Consider the following 25,053-nt stretch of genomic DNA (forward strand, 5'->3'; position numbering starts at 1 on the left):
AATACTAGGAGCAGAACTAAGAAGTGCATGTGTTCGTCTGCAGGGATGTATCTCTGGATAACATTCATGTTAACATAAACCTGCATGAAAACCGTCTCGTCTGGATCTAAATACATTCAGAAGTTGAAGTAAAGCAGAGCCAGACGTGGAGGAGCCGCGTTCAGCTTCTACGCTCCGCAGCTCTGGAACAAACCAGGGGCCTCATTTCTAAAGCTTACGTGCTACAAAACAGGGCTTGAAAGATGACACCACCTTCTACGCAAAGGTTAGGATTTAAAAAGAAAAAACTAACCGAAAAATCTGCGTATCCCTACGGCAACCCTGACCCTCCCGTAGGAACTTACTTAAGATCTGGGGAACTGGAGACGCAGGCGGTGAGGTGGTGAAATGAAGCTAGATTCATGTCATACTTTTAATAATGTCATCACATATCAGACTTATAATATAATAGCACTGATCGTGTCCCTCTGTGTGTGAAGCTCAGCGTCAGTCAGGACTCTGGTGCTGCTGCTGGAGCTGCAGCCGCGGTGAGTGGGCTCGCCACCTAGTCCTTGAAATACGGAATTGTTACGTAATTGGGAATTAAAATTTATATAAAAACAGTTTATTCCGTATTTCACAGTCGTCCCATGCACGTCTGTCACACGCGCACACACTAGTTAAGCCTAATTATGCCTAAATTATGGTTCCGCGTTAAATCGATAAAGAGCCTACGGCGTAAGGGTTACACCGTAAGTTACGCGGCGACGCACCCTGTACGGTGCGCATGGCCGCGTAACCTACGCCGAAGGCTCTGCGTCGATTTAACGCGGAACCATAAATCAGCCCTGAGAAGCTCTGAGGGGAGATGGGAGGGGAGGAGGGAGGAGGGGGAGCGGCTCCCGCCCCGTCTTCACACAGTGTCTTGATGATTTGTAATTACAGGCTGAGCCTACCGTTAGTTCTTAAACTGTAAAAATAAGGGGATGGGGAGAGAGAGAGAGAGAGAGAGAGAGAGAGAGAGAGAGAGAGAGAGAGAGAGAGAGAGAGAGAGAGAGAGAGAGACAAAAACATGATTTTGAAAAGTGGGGGGGGCATGTCCCCCCTGTTCCCAGTGGAAATTGTGCCCTTGCGCATCACAGCGTTTTATTTTCACTCGCTTTATTTTATACTATTTATATACTATTTATACTTTTACTGTCACCACCAAATAATGTGGTTTTCCTGTCCTCCACCTCATCCACAACATCTCCATCTCAGTCTCATTGAAATTCAGTGTCTCGGTGGCTCGACACGTCTCATTCATCCTGAAGCCAAACAGACTGCAGGTGGCGCTGCACATGCTCAGTAGGCTCATTCATATGAAAATACTACTTTGCGTTTCCCTTTTATGGTAAAAAGTGGGCGTGTAGAGGGCGGGATATGAGGAGAATTCACCTGCCAACCTTCCAGCTGGACTGTGATTTATAAAGAGAACATTGCGTGCAAGTGTGCGTGCACACGGTTTTATTGATCCGGATTTCTTTTTGCGCCCGCCATTTTCGGCTTTTGGGTGTACGTGCACTTTTAGTATGAATCCTACACAGTCCATTTTAAATGAGGCCCCTGACCTGGGGGAGCTGCGTTCAGCTTCTACGCTCTGCAGGTCTGGAACAAACTCCCACAATCCTCAGCTCAACTGGAACACTGAAAACTGGAGACTCGCCTGTTCTCAGATCTAAACCTGTTACTTTTAAACTTGTTTAGAAACTTCATATCATATTCTTTTCATTTCATTTTATTCTTTATTTCATTCAAACAATAAAACAAACAATTCAATACAAATACAAATACAAATGTTCATAAATTATGAATGAATGAATGAATGAATGAATGAATGAATGAATGAATGAATGAATGAATGAATGAATGGATGAATGAATGAATGAATGAATGAATGAATGAATGAATGAATGAATGAATGAAGAATCTTATCTTATCTGCTCCTTTTTCCAAGAAATACATTCACAAATAACATAAATAAAAAAAATAAAAAAACAACAACTAAGTAAATACCCGGCTATGGGGAGGTCAATCAAACGTAACTAAAGTATTTCATTATATTTACTTAACATACAGGCTTTAATTGTTCTTCTGAATGTAATGTTTGATTTGATTCTTTATTTTCTTTATTCAGATTGTTCCATAAACTGATTCTTTCACAGAAACACAACTTTCCATCAATTTAGTCCTGAATCTTGTTTTTTTTTTTAAATCTCTGTTCCTTTTAAGTTATACTTGCTTTTTCTTTTTTCAAATCTTTTCTGAATGTTGATTGGTAAAGTTTTTTATGAGCTTTAAACATAATTTGCAGAATACTATAGTCTACTAATTCATGAAATTTCAACAATTTTAACTGAAGGAATAATGGATTTGTTGGATCTCTATATCGATTATTCTTATGGCTCTATTTATATATCATATTGTTCTTTTTTGTTTAAATGTAGATCCCTAACCTAACCCTGTTTTAATGTATCACACTTTGAATCAGCTTCAAAGTGTGATCGTACTTGAATCGTACTATAGAAATAGCCTTAAATCTCACAGCTGTGAAACACTGGCCACAGTTAAATGATGTTTTTTACTTCGGAATGAATTATTCCTAATTAAATAATTCCGAATTAAACTATTTTCCTTCCAGTTTACATGGAAATAGTAATGGTGAAATGAGGTTTCCATGGAAACCATGTTTGATGGTCTTTCTCCAAATAGTCTTAAGGTCTGGGGGTTGGGAAGGTTCTGCGTAATCCACTACTCTTGACTTTTTTTTTTGCTGTGATGGGAAATGTAAGTTTATTTGGGGTTTTGAATATGTTGATATATGTTGAATATCTGTTACGTGCGATTGTGTGTTTGTTTGTATGTCGTTAAGCTGCTGCAGTACCAGGTCCTGGGACAGTACATGTCTGTGTGGTATAAATACACGGAGAAAACTTTTACAGAATTCACATCGACTACATTTTAAATATGCAGTTTATTGTTAATTTTTGAAGAAGTAAAGTAACAAGTAAAGGGTGGCCTTACTTACTGTTCGGAGTGACCAGGACCCGTTGGACCAGGACCAGGACCAGGACCAGGACCTGGTCCTGTCCTGGTCCTGGTCCTGGTCCAGCTTAAGAAAATTTAAGAAAACTCAAATATTCAATCTCAAAAAATGAGAATATTCTGGGAATCTTAATCTTAAGCTGTAAGCCATGATCAGCAATATTAAAATAATAAAAGGCTTGCAATATTTCAGTTGATTTGTAATGAATCCAGAATGGATGACATTTCTGTTTTTTTAATTGCATTACAGAAAATAAAGAACTTTATCACAATATTCAAATTTTCTGAGATAGTCCTGTATTTCCTTATGTTTGTTTACTTTAACACACACACACACACACACACACACACACACACACACACACACACACACACACACACACACACACACACACACACACACACACACACACACACACACACACACACACACACACACTCTCTCTCTCTCAGCTGGTCTTGAGGAGGAAACGCCGTTAGACGCGCACGCGCACGCATGCAGAGGGAGGGTCTCGGCGGCGCGCGCTCTCTTCCATTGAAACTTTAGTTGGTTCGGTTTGGATCCCGTCTGTTTGGTTCGGATCAGGTCTGTTGGGTTCGGATCAGGTCTGTTGGGTTCGGATCAGGTCTGTTTGGCCACTTTGACCCGCTGCGGTTCGGATCCCAGACCAGCGTGGTGCGCACCCGCACCCGCACCCGCACCCGCACCCGCACCGGCACCGGCACCGGCTCCAGGCGCGTCACCAGGGAATAACCCACGGAACCGGGAGGGACCCGCTGAGCGGTACCGACCCGGAACCAGCGGTAGGAACCGCAGAAGCGCAGACCTGGACCGGCTGGACTGGTCCTGGTCCTGGTCCTGGTCCTGGTTCTGGTCCTGGTTCTGGTCCTGGTTCTGGTCCTGGTCCTGGTTCCAGCTGATCGGGTCTCCGGGTCAGATCCAGGTACCGGTCCGTGGTTCTGGTTCGGAGATGAGCCCGTGAGGACCAGCAGAGGATTATTCGGCTCGGAACCACGAGGAGCGGCTCGGATCTCTTGGGTTTTTGGATCAGAAATAACGCGCTTCCTCCCAGTGACGTCACAGTTCGGATTCAACAGGAAAAAGTTAGTTTAAACTTTTATCTGTTTCTTTTCTGTTTCATGAGGCATTTGGGGTAAAAACGTGACATGAATTTCAATATTGTGTTTTCAAGACCTGAAAAGTGCTGGAATTTTAGTTAAGGTGCTTGAAATTATAACTGTGTCTTTCACCAAGTTTATTTGTATAACACAATTCAACACAAGGTAATTCAAAGTGCTTTACATCAACATTAAAAGCAGCAAGACATAATTAGACAGTAAATAACAAATAAAATGAAATAAAATTATGAGAAAAGAAGGTAGAATAATAAAAAGCACAAGTTGCTGATTTAAGAGTACGCTTAAATAACAAATAAATGAAATAAAATGATAAGAAAAGAGGTAAAATAATAAGAAGCAATGATTTCACGATCTTTCCCAACACTCCCCCCCTCATATCTTGAACTGTGATGTCCCAGCGTCCCTGACGACGGTGGTCGTTAGGTCAATCTGGTTTTTAGCTTTACATTAGCTTTGCAGTGTCACTAACTCTCAAAAATGAAAAGGAAGCAGGCAACCCTGCAATTTAAAAAAAAAAAAAAAAAAAAAAAAAAAAAAAAAAAGAAGGCAAGTGATGGTCCAATGTTGGCCCAGTCCCAGGTGCTTTTAACACCTTACCTGCCTATATTGGACTACAGATAACAATAACCAGTAAATACCTCAAATACCTCAAGTATTTTTGAAAATATTTTTAAATTTTTTGTAAATATTATCCATTTTTTTTGGTGTTTACTATTTTTTTCTCTCTTGTACATACTCTTTTTCTACTTTTTATATTGCTCTTTTTATTATTTAACCACTTATTGGTTATTTCTATTTTACATTTTTTGTATAAAGCGTGTGTGTGTTTTGGCTGCTGCACGACTGAATTTCTCCTCTGGGGGATAAATAAAGTCTTCTATTCTATTCTATTCTACCTGCCTATATTGGACTACATATGGAAACTAGCCTTGTGCTACAATCTGGCACATTTACATATGTATATATGTTCATCAATGTGCATTGTCTTGAGAAATAAATAAAGTAAAGTAAAGTCAGGATATTAACGAGGCTGTTAGATCAAATCCCCCTACCCTCTTATAAATCTGTTTAAGGGAAATAATTGACTTTTTTTACTCTCTCTTTCTCTCTTCTGCTCCCCCCCTCTCCTTTTTGCATTTGGACTTTAACTGTTTTGAGTTAAACTGGGATGTTGTGATATTGTTGCACTGACTAGTGAATGAAGTGAACAGAATGAGTTAAATTGCGTTTGTCAGATACGTTTTTCTGCTCTCTAATCTGCCGCTTGCTGTCCGTGGTGCAGAAAACGGATGTGTATTGCATAATCAACACGTTGTTAAAGTGTTAAAGTTTAGTGTTCACAGTTAGCAGGATGTGAGTGAGGCTGCATTTGAAAAAGTTCACATTTTCCATACCAAACAGATAAACTACAGACTTCTGTGATGAGTATTTTCAGGGCGTGTTGGTTGATGCTGTAGTTCAGTTCTGGGACTCGTAACCTTTCCAGACCCTAGCACCGGTGAGGAGCAGGTTCTGGTTCTGGAACCACAACAAACCAGATCCAGATGAACCTCAGGGGTCTGGGAGCTTCATAGGAACTAACAGATCCAGATGAGTTTCCACCAGTTTCCTGGTGTAATATGGTCCAGTTTCCTGGTGTAATATGGTCCAGTTTCCTGGTGTAATGTGGTCCAGTTTCCTGGTGTAATATGGTCCAGTTTCCTGGTGTAATGTGGTCCAGTTTCCTGGTGTAATATGGTCCAGTTTCCTGGTGTAATATGGTCCAGTTTCCTGGTGTAATATGGTCCAGTTTCCTGGTGTAATATGGTCCAGTTTCCTGGTGTAATATGGTCCAGTTTCCTGGTGTAATATGGTCCAGTTTCCTGGTGTAATATGGTCCAGTTTCGTGGTCTAATATGGTCCAGTTTCCTGGTGTAATATGGTCCAGTTTCGTGGTCTAATATGGTCCATTTTCCTGGTGTAATATGGTCCAGTTTCCTGGTGTAATATGGTCCAGTTTCCTGGTGTAATATGGTCCAGTTTCCTGGTGTAATATGGTCCAGTTTCCTGGTGTAATGTGGTCCAGTTTCCTGGTCCAGTTTCCTGGTGTAATATGGTCCAGTTTCCTGGTGTAATATGGTCCAGTTTCCTGGTGTAATGTGGTCCAGTTTCCTGGTGTAATATGGTCCAGTTTCCTGGTGTAATATGGTCCAGTTTCGTGGTCTAATATGGTCCAGTTTCCTGGTGTAATATGGTCCAGTTTCGTGGTCTAATATGGTCCAGTTTCCTGGTGTAATATGGTCCAGTTTCCTGGTGTAATATGGTCCAGTTTCCTGGTGTAATATGGTCCAGTTTCCTGGTGTAATATGGTCCAGTTTCCTGGTGTAATATGGTCCAGTTTCCTGGTGTAATGTGGTCCAGTTTCCTGGTGTAATATGGTCCAGTTTCCTGGAGTAATGTGGTCCAGTTTCCTGGAGTAATATGGTCCAGTTTCCTGGTGTAATATGGTCCAGTTTCCTGGTGTAATATGGTCCAGTTTCCTGGTGTAATGTGGTCCAGTTTCCTGGAGTAATATGGTCCAGTTTCCTGGTGTAATGTGGTCCAGTTTCCTGGTGTAATATGGTCCAGTTTCCTGGTGTAATATGGTCCAGTTTCCTGGTGTAATGTGGTCCAGTTTCCTGGTGTAATATGGTCCAGTTTCCTGGTGTAATATGGTCCAGTTTCCTGGAGTAATGTGGTCCAGTTTCCTGGTGTAATATGGTCCAGTTTCCTGGTGTAATGTGGTCCAGTTTCCTGGTGTAATATGGTCCAGTTTCCTGGTGTAATGTGGTCCAGTTTCCTGGTGTAATGTGGTCCAGTTTCCTGGAGTAATGTGGTCCAGTTTCCTGGTGTAATATGGTCCAGTTTCCTGGTGTAATATGGTCCAGTTTCCTGGAGTAATGTGGTCCAGTTTCCTGGTGTAATGTGGTCCAGTTTCCTGGAGTAATGTGGTCCAGTTTCCTGGTGTAATATGGTCCAGTTTCCTGGTGTAATGTGGTCCAGTTTCCTGGTGTAATGTGGTCCAGTTTCCTGGTGTAATATGGTCCAGTTTCCTGGTGTAATGTGGTCCAGTTTCCTGGTGTAATGTGGTCCAGTTTCCTGGTGTAATATGGTCCAGTTTCCTGGTGTAATGTGGTCCAGTTTCCTGGAGTAATATGGTCCAGTTTCCTGGTGTAATGTGGTCCAGTTTCCTGGTGTAATATGGTCCAGTTTCCTGGTGTAATATGGTCCAGTTTCCTGGTGTAATATGGTCCAGTTTCCTGGTGTAATGTGGTCCAGTTTCCTGGTGTAATATGGTCCAGTTTCCTGGAGTAATGTGGTCCAGTTTCCTGGAGTAATATGGTCCAGTTTCCTGGTGTAATATGGTCCAGTTTCCTGGTGTAATATGGTCCAGTTTCCTGGTGTAATGTGGTCCAGTTTCCTGGAGTAATATGGTCCAGTTTCCTGGTGTAATGTGGTCCAGTTTCCTGGTGTAATATGGTCCAGTTTCCTGGTGTAATATGGTCCAGTTTCCTGGTGTAATGTGGTCCAGTTTCCTGGTGTAATATGGTCCAGTTTCCTGGTGTAATATGGTCCAGTTTCCTGGAGTAATGTGGTCCAGTTTCCTGGTGTAATATGGTCCAGTTTCCTGGTGTAATGTGGTCCAGTTTCCTGGTGTAATATGGTCCAGTTTCCTGGTGTAATGTGGTCCAGTTTCCTGGTGTAATGTGGTCCAGTTTCCTGGAGTAATGTGGTCCAGTTTCCTGGTGTAATATGGTCCAGTTTCCTGGTGTAATATGGTCCAGTTTCCTGGAGTAATGTGGTCCAGTTTCCTGGTGTAATGTGGTCCAGTTTCCTGGAGTAATGTGGTCCAGTTTCCTGGTGTAATATGGTCCAGTTTCCTGGTGTAATGTGGTCCAGTTTCCTGGTGTAATGTGGTCCAGTTTCCTGGTGTAATATGGTCCAGTTTCCTGGTGTAATGTGGTCCAGTTTCCTGGTGTAATGTGGTCCAGTTTCCTGGTGTAATATGGTCCAGTTTCCTGGTGTAATGTGGTCCAGTTTCCTGGAGTAATATGGTCCAGTTTCCTGGTGTAATGTGGTCCAGTTTCCTGGTGTAATATGGTCCAGTTTCCTGGTGTAATATGGTCCAGTTTCCTGGTGTAATATGGTCCAGTTTCCTGGTGTAATGTGGTCCAGTTTCCTGGTCCAGTTTCCTGGTGTAATATGGTCCAGTTTCCTGGTGTAATGTGGTCCAGTTTCCTGGTGTAATATGGTCCAGTTTCCTGGTGTAATGTGGTCCAGTTTCCTGGTGTAATGTGGTCCAGTTTCCTGGAGTAATATGGTCCAGTTTCCTGGTGTAATATGGTCCAGTTTCCTGGTGTAATGTGGTCCAGTTTCCTGGTGTAATGTGGTCCAGTTTCCTGGTCCAGTTTCCTGGTGTAATATGGTCCAGTTTCCTGGTGTAATATGGTCCAGTTTCCTGGTGTAATATGGTCCAGTTTCCTGGTGTAATGTGGTCCAGTTTCCTGGTGTAATGTGGTCCAGTTTCCTGGTCCAGTTTCCTGGTCTAATATGGTCCAGTTTCCTGCTCCAGTTTCCTGGTGTAATATGGTCCAGTTTCCTGGAGTAATGTGGCCCAGTTTCCTGGTGTAATATGGTCCAGTTTCCTGGTGTAATGTGGTCCAGTTTCCTGGAGTAATGTGGTCCAGTTTCCTGGAGTAATATGGTCCAGTTTCCTGGTGTAATGTGGTCCCGTTTCCTGGTGTAATATGGTCCAGTTTCCTGGTGTAATGTGGTCCAGTTTCCTGGTGTAATGTGGTCCAGTTTCCTGGTCCAGTTTCCTGGTGTAATATGGTCCAGTTTCCTGGTGTAATATGGTCCAGTTTCCTGGTGTAATGTGGTCCAGTTTCCTGGTGTAATATGGTCCAGTTTCCTGGTGTAATATGGTCCAGTTTCCTGGTCCAGTTTCCTGGTGTAATGTGGTCCAGTTTCCTGGTGTAATATGGTCCAGTTTCCTGGTGTAATGTGGTCCAGTTTCCTGGTGTAATGTGGTCCAGTTTCCTGGAGTAATATGGTCCAGTTTCCTGGTGTAATATGGTCCAGTTTCCTGGTGTAATGTGGTCCAGTTTCCTGGTGTAATGTGGTCCAGTTTCCTGGTCCAGTTTCCTGGTGTAATATGGTCCAGTTTCCTGGTGTAATATGGTCCAGTTTCCTGGTGTAATATGGTCCAGTTTCCTGGTGTAATATGGTCCAGTTTCCTGGTGTAATATGGTCCAGTTTCCTGGTGTAATATGGTCCAGTTTCCTGGTGTAATATGGTCCAGTTTCCTGGTGTAATATGGGCCAGTTTCCTGGTGTAATGTGGTCCAGTTTCCTGGTGTAATGTGGTCCAGTTTCCTGGTCCAGTTTCCTGGTCTAATATGGTCCAGTTTCCTGGTCCAGTTTCCTGGTGTAATATGGTCCAGTTTCCTGGAGTAATGTGGCCCAGTTTCCTGGTGTAATATGGTCCAGTTTCCTGGTGTAATGTGGTCCAGTTTCCTGGTGTAATATGGTCCAGTTTCCTGGAGTAATGTGGTCCAGTTTCCTGGAGTAATATGGTCCAGTTTCCTGGTGTAATGTGGTCCAGTTTCCTGGTGTAATATGGTCCAGTTTCCTGGTGTAATGTGGTCCAGTTTCCTGGTGTAATGTGGTCCAGTTTCCTGGTCCAGTTTCCTGGTGTAATATGGTCCAGTTTCCTGGTGTAATATGGTCCAGTTTCCTGGTGTAATGTGGTCCAGTTTCCTGGTGTAATATGGTCCAGTTTCCTGGTGTAATATGGTCCAGTTTCCTGGTCCAGTTTCCTGGTGTAATGTGGTCTCTTCCATCACCCTCACCGTCCCCCCAGTCCGTCTGTCGACCATAGGGGTACTATAACTGGTACTCATCTCTGGAACTCCCTCCCCCTCAATGGGGACATTGAGGGGGAGGGAGTTCCAGAGATGAGAACCAGTTATAGTACCCCCATGGTGGACAGACGGACTGGGGGGACGGTGAGGGTGATGGAAGAAGCAGACCTGAGAGACCGGGTGGGGACATTGATGTGAAGGAAGTCAGAGAGGTATGGGGGAGCGAGGTTGTGGATGGCAGATATCCCAAATGATTAATTACCATGTAAACAGAATATTCCAAATGTTTCAGTAACCGGAATATTAGCGACAACCCAATTTTTGACTGATGGAAACATAGTCACTGATTATATTGAAGTGATAACGCTGTTCCCTCCTCCGGTTTCCCTGCAGGTCCAGCATGCGCTCGCCGGGGGTCGGGATGCTGGTCCTGGTTCTGGTCCTGGTCCTGGTCCTGGTCCTGGTCCTGGTCCAGGTCCCGCAGGCTTCAGGATACAGCCTGGATGAGGAACACAGTCTGGAGTTCGGCGGACCTCAGGGCTCCATGTTCGGATACTCCGTCCTGCTGCACCAACACAGAGATCACCACTGGTCTGGATCTGCACTTTCTTTATCTTATTGATCCGTCTGGATCTGCACTTTCTTTATCTTATTAATCCGTCACTACCAAACACTTGTTGGTGGTGAATGAGTGCGTTTACATGGGAAATTTAATTCCTCTTTAATTCAAAATTAAGATTAAATCCCATTTAAAATGAGAAATGCTATTTTGTGGTTCTGCGCACAGTCGATTTTCAAAGTTTGCATCATTTCTTACACGATGTAAAATGGGTAATATGGGATGTTGAGTATTTGATCCTTCGCATTACACTTTGTGAACATTATGCGATAAAGAGAAAAAAAAACAATTCTATGGCTTTATTTGATATTCATTCAGTCATTGGCCTTTATTTAACCAGACAGGTCATTAAGAACATTCTTATTTCCAATAACGGCCTGGCAAGAGACAAGGAAGTGGTTTAGGGAGTAAAACACAGTAAAATTGTAGCTCTGCAAAGGTAGATAACCATTAGATAGCATTTTTTGGCAAAGCAGCAAAAAATGGCAGAACACCGGCTCGCTCCTCTGCGGTGCCGACTTGACCTTCCGCTGCAGCGGTTCGTTTTTGGAGGAGGTTTATTCCCAGAGACATCTTTTTTCGTTGGGGTCGTGTCTCTGTTTTTTCGTGGGGTTTGGGGTTGTGCCTCTGTTTTTTCGCTGGGTTTGGGGTTGTGCCTCTGTTTTTTCGTGGGGTTTGGGGTTGTGCCTCTGTTTTTTCGTGGGGTTTGGGGTTGTGTCTCTGTTTTTTCGTGGAGGTTGGGGTTGTGCCTCTGTTTTTTCGTGGGGTTTGGGGTTGTGCCTCTGTTTTTTCGTGGGGGTTGGGGTTGGGGTTGTGTCTCTGTTTTTTCTTGGGGGTTGGGGTTGTGTCTCTGTTTTTTCGTGGGGGTTGGGGTCGTGTCTCTGTTTTTTCGTGGGGGTTGGGGTTGTGTCTCTGTTTTTTCGTGGGGGTTGGGGTTGTGTCTCTGTTTTTTCGTGGGGGTTGGGGTTGTGTCTCTGTTTTTTTGTGGGGTTTGGGGTTGTGCCTCTGTTTTTTTCGTGGGGTTTGGGGTTGTGTCTGTTTTTTCGTGGGGTTTGGGGTTGTGCCTCTGTTTTTTCGTGGGGGTTGGGGTTGTGTCTCTGTTTTTTCGTGGGGGTTAGGGTTGTGCCTCTGTTTTTTCGTGGGGGTTGGGGTTGTGTTTCTGTTTTTTTGTGGGGGTTGGGGTTGTGTTTCTGTTTTTTTGTGGGGGTTGGGGTTGGGGTTGGGGTTGTGCCTCTGTTTTTTCGTGGGGGTTGGGGTTGTGCCTCTGTTTTTTGGTGGGGGTTGGGGTTGTGTCTCTGTTTTGTCGTCGGGGTTGGGGTTGGGGTTGGGGTTGTGCCTCTGTTTTTTCGTGGGGGTTGGGGTTGTGCCTCTGTTTTTTCGTGGGGGTTGGGGTTGTGTCTCTGTTTTGTCGTCGGGGTTGGGGTTGGGGTTGTGCCTCTGTTTTTTCGTGGGGGTTGGGGTTGTGCCTCTGTCTCTAGGATTCTGATGCCACTGCTGCTGGTGTCGCCCCTCTAAGCTCATGATCTCAGCCTGTAATTAGGGCCCGAGCACCTTCAGTGCGAAGGCCCTATTGTATCTGTAGGAATTGTTTTTCTTTCTTCTTCTGACGAAAGGAGGGCCTTTTTGCCCCCCTAAACGTGCCCAAAAAGTCACCAAATTTTGCATGCAAGTCAGGCCTGGCGAAAAATTTGATATTTAATGGTTTGCATTAATGGGCGTGGCAAAATGGCTCAACAGCGCCCCCTTGAAAACTTTGTGCCTCAAGCCCCAGAATGCGGTATGTCGTACACGCACGAAAATCGGTACACACCTGTATCATGGCGCAACTGAAAGAAAAGTCTCTTGGCGTCATGCCCGAAACCGAACAGGAAGTCGGCCATTTTGAATTAGTTGTGTCATTTTGGCGAAATTTATGCCATTCCTTCGAAAGTTAATTCAGCCCGAACCGTAACGTGCAACCAAGTGTGTTATACATCAAAATGTGCGTCTCCATCCTGCGACTACACGCATTACTTTTATCTTTCAAAAGCGTTACCGTGGCGACGCTAGACGCCAAAGAGCGCGGCCACCCTTCATCTGGTTGGTTCAGACAGAAAAAACTTTGCGCCTCAAGCCCCACAATACGGTTTGACCTCCATGAACGAAAATTGGTACACTCCTGTATCATGTCGCAACTAAAAGAAAAGTCTCTTGGCGCCATGGCCGAAACCGAACAGGAAGTCGGCCATTTTGAACATTCTGAATTAATTGCGTAATTTTGGAGCAGTATATGCCATTCCTTCGAGAGTTAATTCAGCCCGAACCGTATCGTGAACCTAGATGTGTTATTCATCAAAATGTGCGTCTCCATCCTGCGACTACACGCATTACTTTTCTCTTTCAAAAGTGTTACCGTGGCGACGCTAGACGCCAACAAGCGGACCCCCCCTTCATCTGATTGGTCCATATTTGATAGTTCCCCAAAATGCACCAAATTTGGCATGCAAGCCAGGCCTGGCGATAAATTTGATCTTTCATGGTTTGCATTAATGGGCGTGGCAAAATGGCTCAACAGCGCCCCCCGGAAAACTTTGTGCCTCAAGCCCCACAATACGGTTTGACGTACATGCACGAAAATCGCTACACACCTGTATCATGTCACAACTAAAAGAAAAGTCTCTTGGCGCCATGGCCGAAACTGAACAGGAAGTCGGCCATTTTGAATAAATTGTGTCATTTTGGCGAAATTTATGCCATTCCTTCGGCAGTTAATTCAGCCCGAACCGTAACGTGCACCCAGGTGTGTTATACATCAAAATGTGCGTCTACATCCTGCGATACCACGCATTACTTTTCTCTTTCAAAAGTGTTACCGTGGCGACGCTAGACGCCAAAAGGCGCGCCCCCCCTTCATGTGATTGGTCCATATTTGATAGTTCTCCAAAAGTCACCAAATTTTGCATGCAAGCCAGACTTGGCGATAAATTTGATATTTCATGGTTTGCATTAATGGGCGTGGCCTAACGGCTCAACAGCGCCCCCTAGAATACTTTTATCTGCCATAACTTTTGAATGGTTTGACATAGGAAGTCGTGGGTGGTGTCATGGGACTCTGTAATGAGTCCTTAAGCTTCGTTGGCCTTAATTAGCCCCGCCCCTTCTTCTGATTGGTTGTCCCGATTTCCTGCTATAACATTGGAATGGTTTGACATAGAGAGTCGTGGGTGGTGTCATCAGATTCTTTATGGAGTCCTTGACTTTCATTGGCCAGAATTAGCCCCGCCTCTTCTTCTGATTGGTTGTCCCTTTTTTCTGCTATAACTTTTTAATGGTTTGACATAGGAAGTCGTGGGTGGTGTCATGGGACTTTGTACTGAGTTCTTAAGCTTCGTTGGCCTTAATTAGCCCCGCCCCTTCTTCTGATTGGTTGTCCCGATTTTCTGCTATAACTTTGGAATGGTTTAACATAGAGAGTCGTGGGTGGTGTCATGGGATTCTGTAATGAGTCCTTAAGCTTCGTTGGCCTTAATTAGCCACGCCCCTTCTTCTGATTGGTTGTCCCGATTTTCTGCTATAACATTGGAATGGTTTGACATAGAGAGTCCTGGGTGGTGTCATCAGATTCTTTATGGAGTCCTTGACCTTCATTGGCCAGAATTAGCCCCGCCTCTTCTTCTGATTGGTTGTCCCTTTTTTCCGCTATAACTTTTGAATGGTTTGACATAGGAAGTCGTGGGTGGTGTCATTTCTGATATGCTTATGGGGGGGCGGTGGCCGTGAGTGCGAGGGCCCGTTCATCGCTGCTTGCAGCTTTAATTTAGAATTGCAGTTTTTATTGACTTTGTTAATTCAAGGTCGTTTTCCTGCCATCTCTCTCCCCCTCTCTCTCCCAGTGCGTCTCTCTCCAGGTGATGACATCACGTTCATAAACTTTGTGGAAAGTCTCAAAATGTAGGCTAAAACATATTCAACTATTTAAGTAAAACTGAAAACTCAACCACACATAAGTCCTACTGGACATAGAATCAATTTTAGGCATTAAATGACTTTTATTTGATATTTAATTGTTATCACTTATATAAGTCCATTGCATTTTTTCATGACGGTATTGAAAATGAAACCGCTGCTGTTTTTAAACACGGACAGTAAACAGTATTACCGTAATACCGCCCAAGCCTAGTGTGCGTGTGCATGCACACCCTCTTTGATGCCTCAGACAGCCGTCCAATCACACGCATCCCAGCCGACCTCTGGCTGACCTCTGACCTCTGGTTAACCTCTGGTTGAGCTCTGGCTGACCCCTGGCTGACCTCTGGCTGACCTCTGGCTGACCTCTGACCTCTCCTCTCCGTCAGGTTGGTGGTCGGAGCTCCGGTGGCCAACGTGTCGTCCAGGCCGTCGGTTCGATCCCCAGGAGCCGTTTTCAGATGCAACATCACGGCGGAGGATCGGAGCTGCAGCCACATGAACACCGGTGTGTGTGTGTGTGTGCGTGCGCGCGCGTGCGTGTGTGTGTAAGAGTGTGTGTGCGTGCGTGTAAGAGTGCGTGTGCGTGCGTGTAAGAGTGTGTGTAAGAGTGTGTGTGCGTGTGCGTGTGCGTGCGTGCGTGTAAGAGTGTGTATGTGTGCGTGCGTGCGTGCGTGCGTGCGTGCGTGCGTGCGTGCGTGCGTGCGTGCGTGCGTGCGTGCGTGTGTGTGTGTGTGTGTGTGTAAGAGTGAGTGTGCGTGCGTGCGTGCGTGCGTGCGTGTGTGTGTGTGTGTGTGTAAGAGTGTGTGTGCGTGCGTGTGTGTGTGTGTGTGGTTCTGCTCTGTCCTGTCTGTTTAGAACTGACCACTGAAGAATGTGGAGCATTCATTAAATATTTCTGACTGCTAAAGTTTTGGTTGATGAATATAATGTTCTAGTAAAATATATATATATTTTTTTTTTATGTAACCTTTCCTTAACCAGGAAGTCCCTTGAGATTAAAATCTCTTTTTGGAGGGAGACCTGACCAACATGCTGCTTACTGCTGATCCCAGAGCAGAAGTCCGGGGTTTATTTACGCTTTATTTCCACGTGTTTTCCTGCAGAGGTGTTGAGTTGTGGGAAGACGTGTGAAGCTGAGAGCGATGACCAGTGGCTCGGCGTCAGTCTGTCCAAACAACCCGGAGGACACGGAGGACACGGAGGACACGGAGGACACGTCATGGTAGCAACCCGTTTATTGATCCTGGCTGATCGTTGAAACTAAACACTGAAAAAAGCTATTAACCTGATCAGCGCCGTCGTATAGGGGGGAAAGGTGGTGACAATTATAAGGGCCCACAGCCCACAAGGGCCCACACATGACCCCCCCAGCAACCTATGAAAAAATGATTATACATACATAATACACAATATATACTCATAATAATTAATCCAAATTCAAACAGAGCCACCAGTCACACAATATTCTCTAATTTAAATCACTTTGATAATTCCTTTTGCCCCTTCCCTTCTTAAAAATGGTTTGGTCCACCCAGCTCTGTGCGAGTGAGCAGCGCGCTGCGCGAACGTGAGACTGGACTAGATGTGTAGACAGCTGGATGGTGGAAAGTTATCATGCCCCCCAAAAAGCACAAATCCGGGCACCAGAAAAGGTTAGAAAAGGAGGCCCGAAATAAGAGCAGCAGAGCAGGGGCCCAGGACATAAAACTGTTCTTCAGTTTATGTGTTTGTCTGCATGCATCAGTTGAAAAGACGAAAAGAAAACTGGCAAATGCGCGAGCCTGATTCCGCTATGGTCCGCGTTAAATCGACGGCGTAGCCTACGGCGTAAGGTACGCGGCGACGCGCACTGTACGTTCGCGTCCCTGCGTACCCTACGCCGTATGTTCTGCGTTGGTGCAACGCGGAACCATAAATCTGCCAGTGTCCGCCACTCATTTGCTTCCAGCAGTTACCTCCAGCAGCAAGACGCTGCTCTCTACTGCTCCGTTAACAAAGTAACGATGGATATTCAGAAGTGGTTCAAGCACAACGACGCAAGCAAGTTTACAGGACTGTCTCAGAAAATTAGAATATTGTGATAAAGTCCTTTATTTTCTGTAATGCAATTTAAAAAAAAAAAAAAAAAAAAACATTCTGGATTCATTACAAATCAACTGAAATATTGCAAGCCTTTTATTATTTTAATATTGCTGATTATGGCTTACAGTTTAAGATTAAGATTCCCAGGCTATGTTAATTTTTTGAGATAGGATATTTGAGTTTTCTTAAGCTGTAAACCATAATCAGCAATATTAAAATAATAAAAGGCTTGCAATATTTCAGTTGATTTGTAATGAATCCAGAATGTATGACATTTTTGCATTACAGAAAATAAAGGACTTTATCACAATATTCAAATTGGCTGAGACAATCCTTTATATTTATGGTTATATTTATTTTTGTTGCTTAGTTTTATTTTCTGTTGCTAGATTGTCTGATGGGTGAGGTAGTCCAGACTAAATGTAGCATTTTCTTTGTTCTGCAGCAATATTGCTGGAATATAGCATTTAAAATACACTTTAAATATTTTTGTTTTGCTATTATCATTCCGCTTGAAATTATGGGAAAATGCATAATTTAGTGTTGAATAACGTGCCTGGCATGTGCACCCCCTCTGATCTGAGATGCAGACTAGTCATCATTTACTAGAACCGGCCCTGGTTGAAACTATTATCTTACCTTGATGAGCCACAGCTGCAGCTTACTAGCTCATCCGGCTGGGCTACACTCAGGACTGGACCAGTCATGAATAAAAAAAGAGACTAACTGAACGTTACTAATAACGTTGCTACTACAGTGACTGTCTCTGTCTGCAGTGGATTGTATTATGACTCATTCAAGCCTAATCAGTAATAATTTTTTTAGCCTAATCAGTAATTATCAGCATCAAACGAACGTCCGTTACGTTATCATGATGTATTCAATGTGGTCTTGTAAAGATGTGTTAGTGCGACATTTGAGTAGCCAAAAACAACAAAAAAAGTTTTGTTAGATCTGTTGTTGTTACAGCAATAAAAAAAAAAGGGGCCCACGGCAATATTCTTTAAGGGGGCCCAGAATTCCTAGCAACGGCCCTGAACCTGATCAGGATTATTATGTTACCATTATTACCCTCATCGATCTCTAGTTTCATGTCTCCAGTTAACCAGGTGTTGTTACTCCAATTAACCAGGGGCCTCATTTAAAATGGAGTGCGTAGGAGTCATACTAAAATTGCACGTACACCCAAAAGCCGAAAATGCCGGGCGCAAGAAAAAATCTGGATCAATAAAACCATGTGCACGCAATCTTGCACGCAATGTTCTCTTTGTAAATCACAGTCCAGCTGGAAGGCTGCGCAGCTGAATCCGCCTCATATCCCGTCCTCTACACGCCCATTTTTACCATAAATGCATATGAATGAGCCTACTGAGCATGCGCAGTGGCTTCCTGCAGCCTGTTTGGCGTCAGAATGAATGAGAGGATGTCACCGTGACACTGACTTTCACGGAGACTGAGATCTAGATGTTGTGGATGATGTGGAGGACAGGAAAACGACATTATTTGGCGGTCACAGTAAAAGTTAGAATAAGTATATAAACAGTATGAAATAAAGAGAGTGAGTGGCAGATCGCCGTTGCTGCGCTAAACGCCGTGAGTTCCCCGGCGCAACAGGGGGACACACGTCCCCCCGTCTTTTCAAAATCATGTTTTTTTCCCCCCACTTTTTATAGTTTAAAAACTAACAGTAGACTCAGCCTTAAATTGCAAATTATCAAGACACTGTATGAAAGCGATACGAGAACAGCCCCGCAGCCCCGCTTCACCCCCCCGCTCCCCCTCCTCCTCTCCCGTCTCCCCTCAGAGCTGCTCAGGGCGGGTTTATGGTTCTGTGTCACCAACGCAGAGCCTACGCCGTAGGTGCGCGTCGCCGTGTACCCTACGCCGTATGCTCTGCATCGTTTTAACGGGGAACCATAATTTAGGCTTACACCCGCAACATAAAGGTTTCATGCGCACGTAAAACTCATTATATATATGAAAAAAAATCTGAGTTCCTTTAGGGGCTCCGTGGGGCTCCCTAAACGCCCCTCATTTGTTCTGTCGTAAAGCGGTGGGTGTGAGGAGGCTGCAGCAGCAGCAGCACCATAGTCCTGACTGACTGAGCTTCACACACAGAGGGACACGATCAGCGCTATTTTATTATAAGTCTGATATGTGATGACGTTATTAAGAGTATGACATGAATCTGGCTTCATTTCACCACCTCACAGCCTGCCTCACCAGTTCCCCATATCTTAAGTAAATTCTTACGGGAGGGTGAGGGTTGCCGTAGGGATACGCAGATTTTTCGGTTAGTTTTTTCTTTTTAGATCCGAGGCTTTGCGTAGATGGCGGCTTCCGCAACTTTCAGGCGCTTTTTCTGCGCAAGCAAGCTTTATAGATGAGGCCCCTGGTGTTTAGTCCAGTTAACCAGGTTTTTACTCCAGTTAACCAGGTGTTTAGTCCAGTTAACCAGGGGCCTCATTTAAAATGGAGTGCGTAGGATTCATACTAAAAGTGCACGTACGCCCAAAAGCCGAAAATGGCGGGCGCAAAAAAAAATCCGGATCTATAAAACCGCGTGCACGCACACTTCCACGCAATGTTCCCTTTATGAATCACAGTCCACCTGGAAAGCTGCGCAGCTGAATCCGCCCCATATCCCGCCCTCAACACGCCCATAAATCCATATGGATGAGCCTACTGAGCATGCGCAGTGGCTTCCTGCAGCCTGTTTGGGCGTCAGAATGAATGAACGTGTCGAGCCACCGTGCCACTGAATTTCGCTGAGATCTGAGATCTAGATGTTGTGGATGATGTGGAGAGAGGACAGTGAAACGAGATTATTTGGTGGTCACAGTAAAAGTAGAAAAAGTATATAAATAGTATAAAATAAAGCGAGTGAGTGGCAGCACGTCATTGCTGCCCGTTAGTGCCACGATCGCACGACGCAATTTCCACTGGGGGCAGGGGGGACATGTCCCCCCCCCACTTTTCAAAATGATGTATTAGTCCCCCCCACTTTTTACAGTTTAAAAACTAACGGTAGGCTCAGCAAATCATCAAGACACTCGGGACGGCAGCCCCCGCTCCCCCTCCTCCCTCCCGTCTCCCCTCAGAGCTGCTCTAGGCTGTTTTATGGTTCCGCGTTATACCAACGCAGAGCCTACGGTGTGGGGTACGCGGCGACGCGCACCTACGCCGGACCCTACGGCGTAGGCTCTGCGTTGGTGTGACGCAGAACCATAATTCCGGCTTAAAAGTAAACAACATGAGCGCACGTACCCGTGCATGACAGGCAGACACACACGGGGAGAAGAGACTATTTCTTTAATTTTTATATTTTTTTAAACTTTATCCTTATGAACGCAATTGTTATATAGTCCAACTTTCCTTATTTTAATCAGAACACTTTCTTTTTTCCTCTTCGGCGTAGAGTAGTGGGTTCGGAGCGGCAGCCCCCAACTCCCCGCCCCCCCCCCCGCCGCCTGCTCCGTTATCAGCACTATTTTATTATAAGTCTGATATATGTTGTGATATGTGATGACATTATTAAGAGTATGACATGAATCTGGCTTCATTTCACCACCTCACAGCCTGCGTCGCCAGTTCCCCGTGTCTTAAGTAAATTCTTACGGGAGGGTGAGGGTTGCCGTAGGGATACGCAGATTTTTCGGTTAGTTTTTTCTTTTTAGATCCGAGGCTTTGCGTAGATGGCGGCTTCGGCAACTTTCAGGCGCTTTTTCTGCGCAAGCAAGCTTTATAGATGAGGCCCCAGGTGTTTAGTCCAGTTAACCCTCCGATTTTTTTTATATATATAATGAGTTTTACGCGCGCCTGAAACCTTTAGGAAACCTTTAGGCTTAGGTGTAAGCCTAAATTATGGTCCCGCGTTAAAACGACGCAGAGCCTACGGCGTAGGGTACGCGGCGACGCGCACCTACGCCGTAGGCTCTGCGTTGGTGACGCGGAACCATAAACCCGCCCTGAGCAGCTCTGAGGGGAGACGGGAGAGGAGGAGGGGGAGCGGGGGGTGAAGCGGGGCTGCCGGGCCCTTCGCACAGGGTGTGATTTGCAGTTAATGGCTGATCCTACCGTTGGTTTTTAAACTATAAAAAGTGGGGGGGACAAAAACATGATTTTGAAAAGACGGGGGGACGTGTGTCCCCACTGTTGCGCCGGGGCACTCACGGCGTTTAGCGCAGCAACGGCGTGCTGCCACTCACTCTCTTTATTTTATACTATTTATTTTTCTACTTTTACTGTGACCACAAAATAATGTCGTTTTCCTGTCCTCCACCTCATCCTCAACATCTCGATCTCAGATCTCAGTGAAATTCAGTACGGTGGCTGGACACGTGTCATTCATTCCATGATTCATCCTGAAGCCAAACAGGCTGCAGGAAGCCACTGCGCATGCTCAGCAGGCTTATTCATATGCAAAAACATACAATTTTTGGTATGAAGTGGGCGTGTAGAGGGTGGGATATGAGCCGGATTCAGCTGCGCAACTTTCCAGCTGGACTGTGATTTATAAAGAGAACCTTACGTGGAAGTCTGCGTGCACGCGGTTTTATAGATCCAGATTTTTTTTTGCGCCCGCCATTTTCGGCTTTTGGGTGTACGTGCACTTTTAGTTTGAATCCTACACAGTCCATTTTAAATGAGGCCCCAGGTGTTTAGTCCAGTTAACCAGGTGTTTTTACTCCAGTTAACCAGGTTTTTACTCCAGTTAACTAGGTGTTTAGTCCAGTTAACCAGGTGTTTTTTATCTAGTTAACTTGTGTGCTGCATGATGACAGAATTGTAGCACACACGTTTATTCCCTCATAAATTGATTGGAAGGACAGAAGTGTGTAACTTGGACCACATCCTCAGTTCTAGAAGGTGTTATTTATCTAAATATTTTTCCTTATTTTAGGATTTCTAGGAAGTTTCGTGGTCATTAACATGAAAAAACTGATGAGTTAAGTTTTCATAACATTTTGGTTTGATGTAGTCATTTTCCAGGAATTGTCTGTTTTGACTCAGAGCCTCTCATTTCCACTCCTCCGAAAACTCTACAATCATGGAATTGATTAACTGGTCCCTCAGCACAATTGACCAAATTTTTGCAACGAGAAGTCAGGGGGTTAGGGAGCCCTCCTGCCCCGATAGAACTTTTTTTGCTGGTTACACAATGGATTCCTAAAAAAATTGGAAGCCAGTGTGCCTCAAGATCTTGACCGTCGAGGACGTTGAAGATGCTTCATAATTGGATTTATGATAGCAGGATTTCTTCTAATTGGAGTGGGGATTTTCCTGGCCTATCGACAATCTCGTAAGTCGGCGACAGCCGTTCTGGCCCTTTCTGAGCTGCCCGACGTTACTGAAGGAGTGAGCAAGGGGTTAAGCACTCAGACTCTAGAGCAGGGCCGCAAGCTAGATGCGATCCTTGAACAGAATCGCAGGCTAGCGGCGGTCTTCGAGCTTATTAGCAAGATGGAGAACACCTTGGAGAAGCTGGGTACTCGGCTTGGCGGGAATTGATCACAAATTCGTCTGATTGGAGTTGTCATTGATGAACCAGAGACTTGAAAGGCAGACAGAAAATTACTGGGCTGCCTGCTCTCAAGAATTGTTGATTCTATAATTTGCCCTTGACGGAGCAGCTTGACAGGCCTCTTCGGTCACAATCTCCCTGGAGGAATGTAAACAAGACGACTGTGCCCAACCCTCCTCCTCTCCCACAAACACCTGCGGATCTCCCTCCCAGAACTGTACCGAGCTGCCTGATAACACCAAGGACATTTTGGCTGAGAGCAGCTCTGGGCGAAGGTTCACGGACTTATCGCACACACACAATCACTGACAACCACAACCCCCCCACCCCCCATTCAACGCCTTCCCTGGCTCCCCTCTTACCAGTCCCCCTGACACGGACTTCGAGTTCGAGCGCCACGCTGCTCGTGGCGCTCACTTGGATGAACTGTGCCGGGATCCCCCCCGCTACCTGCTTTGGACACGATGAGCAGATCCTGCATGGAAGGCTTTTTCTTTTTATTCCTAGTAATCATGTGATTGATAAAGAGACTATTATTTGAAAACTGTGACACTGCTGCAGTTTTGAGAAAAAGCTTTCCACGATACTCTACTGCTGCTGTCTTTATTGAGAGTTGAATTAAGTAAAGGAATATACAGTTGTTGCTGTCAGAGATGCACCAATACCTGCTGCTAATGCTGTTTAACCTGATAAACTGCTCTTGTGTCGTGTTCTTGTGTTCAGGCATGTGCTCACCGCTGGAAAAACGTCTACTACTCAAGAAAAGACAGTCAGAAAAACAAGCTGCCTAACGGACTGTGTTACCGCTTTAGCAGTGACCTGGAACACTCCAGTCCCATCATCCCCTGCTACAGAGGTACGACTGAACGGGCTAAACGTACGACTGAACGGGCTAAACGTACGACTGAACGGGCTAAACCAACATATGACTGAACTAAACTAACCTAGAACTAAACCGACGTACGACTGAACGGGCTAAACCGACGTAGAACTAAACCAACGTACGACTGAACGGGCTAAACCAACGTACGACTGAACGGGCTAAACGTACGACTGAACGGGCTAAACCAACGTACGACTGAACGGGCTAAACCAACATATGACTGAACTAAACTAACCTAGAACTAAACCAACGTACGACTGAACCGGTTAAACCGACGTACGACTGAACGGGCTAAACCGACGTAGAACTAAACCAACGTACGACTGAACGGGCTAAACCAACGTACGACTGAACGGGCTAAACGTACGACTGAACGGGCTAAACCAACGTACGACTGAACGGGCTAAACCAACATATGACTGAACTAAACTAACCTAGAACTAAACCAACGTACGACTGAACGGGCTAAACCGACGTAGAACTAAACCAACGTACGACTGAACAGGCTAAACCAACGTACGACTGAACGGGCTAAACGTACGACTGAACGGGCTAAACCAACGTACGACTGAACGGGCTAAACCAACATATGACTGAACTAAACTAACCTAGAACTAAACCAACGTACGACTGAACCGGTTAAACCGACGTACGACTGAACGGGCTAAACCGACGTAGAACTAAACCAACGTACGACTGAACGGGCTAAACCAAACCAAAGTACGACTGAACGGGCTAAACCAACGTACGACTGAACGGGCTAAACGTACGACTGAGCGGGCTAAACCAACATATGACTGAACTAAACTAACCTAGAACTAAACCAACGTACGACTGAACTAAACTAATGTAGAACTAAACTAATGTAGAACTAAACTAACGTAGAACTAAACTAACGTAGAACTAAACTAACGTAGAACTAAACTAACGTAGAACTAAACTAACGTACGACTGAACTAAACTAACGTAGAGTGTTTAGCTCAACGGGTTGAGCAGGGACTTATAAACCTTCCCCTGTACAGCGACGCAGGTTCGATTCCAGTGGTGTGTGTGTGTGTGTGTGTGTGTGTGTGTGTGTGTGTGTGTGTGTGTGTGTGTGTGTGTGTGTGTGTGTGTGTGTGTGTGTGTGTGTGTGTGTGTGTGTGTGTGTGTGTGTGTGTGTGTGTGTGTGTGTGTGTGTGTGTGTGTGTGTGCGTGCGCGTGTGTGTGTGTATATGTGTGCGCGTGCGTGCGTGCGTGCGTGCGTCGGTGCGGGTGCGTGTGTGTTCTCACCTTCACCTCTCATCTCCTACTTACCAGACTACCAGACCCGGTTTGGGGAGGATTACGGGTCATGCCAGGCAGGAATGTCCAACGTCCTGACGGAGGTCAGTAACAACATAGACTAGGGCTGTCAGTTTAGTGCCTTAATTAGATTCATCAATTACAATTAATTATGAGTGGCAAAATGTGCAAGCATTTTTTATCTGGCCCATTGAGGAACCCGTAGGCCACGACTTCCCTCCTGCTGAGTCATGCTAGTCATAACAGACCTGGGCGACTCAGCAAATCTTTGCTAGGGCGACTCAGTAAATATTTGCTAGAGCCACTCGGCAAATCTTTGCTAGAGCGACTCAGCAAATCTTTGCTAGAGCGACTCGGCAAATCTTTGCTAGAGCGACTCAGCAAATCTTTGCTAGAGCGACTCTGCAAATCTTTGCTAGAGCGACTCAGCAAATCTTTGCTAGAGCGACTCAGCAAATCTTTGCTAGGGCGACTCAGCAAATCTTTGCTAGAGCGACTCGGCAAATCTTTGCTAGAGCGACTCGGCAAATCTTTGCTAGGGCGACTCGGCAAATATTTGCTAGGGCGACCCAGCTAATCTTTGCTAGGGCGACTCAGCAAATCTTTGCTAGAGCCTTTGAACGGCAAGT

General features: G+C 45.2%; 1 protein-coding gene across 1 annotated transcript in view; it reads left to right on the plus strand.

The window, feature by feature from the left end:
• The first annotated feature begins 10,201 nt into the window (after positions 1 to 10,201).
• Positions 10,202 to 25,053, plus strand: part of LOC133445654 (integrin alpha-4-like) — a 42,721-nt gene continuing 27,869 nt past the window's right edge. The window contains exons 1-6 of the mRNA XM_061722978.1: positions 10,202 to 10,278; positions 10,478 to 10,675; positions 15,038 to 15,156; positions 15,755 to 15,873; positions 22,981 to 23,113; positions 24,440 to 24,507. Coding sequence (XP_061578962.1) covers positions 10,202 to 10,278; positions 10,478 to 10,675; positions 15,038 to 15,156; positions 15,755 to 15,873; positions 22,981 to 23,113; positions 24,440 to 24,507 — 714 coding nt within the window. The remainder of the gene's footprint in view (positions 10,279 to 10,477; positions 10,676 to 15,037; positions 15,157 to 15,754; positions 15,874 to 22,980; positions 23,114 to 24,439; positions 24,508 to 25,053) is intronic.

Source organism: Cololabis saira, chromosome 6 (assembly GCF_033807715.1).
Source record: "Cololabis saira isolate AMF1-May2022 chromosome 6, fColSai1.1, whole genome shotgun sequence".
In the NCBI taxonomy this organism is placed as follows: Eukaryota; Metazoa; Chordata; class Actinopteri; order Beloniformes; family Belonidae; genus Cololabis; species Cololabis saira.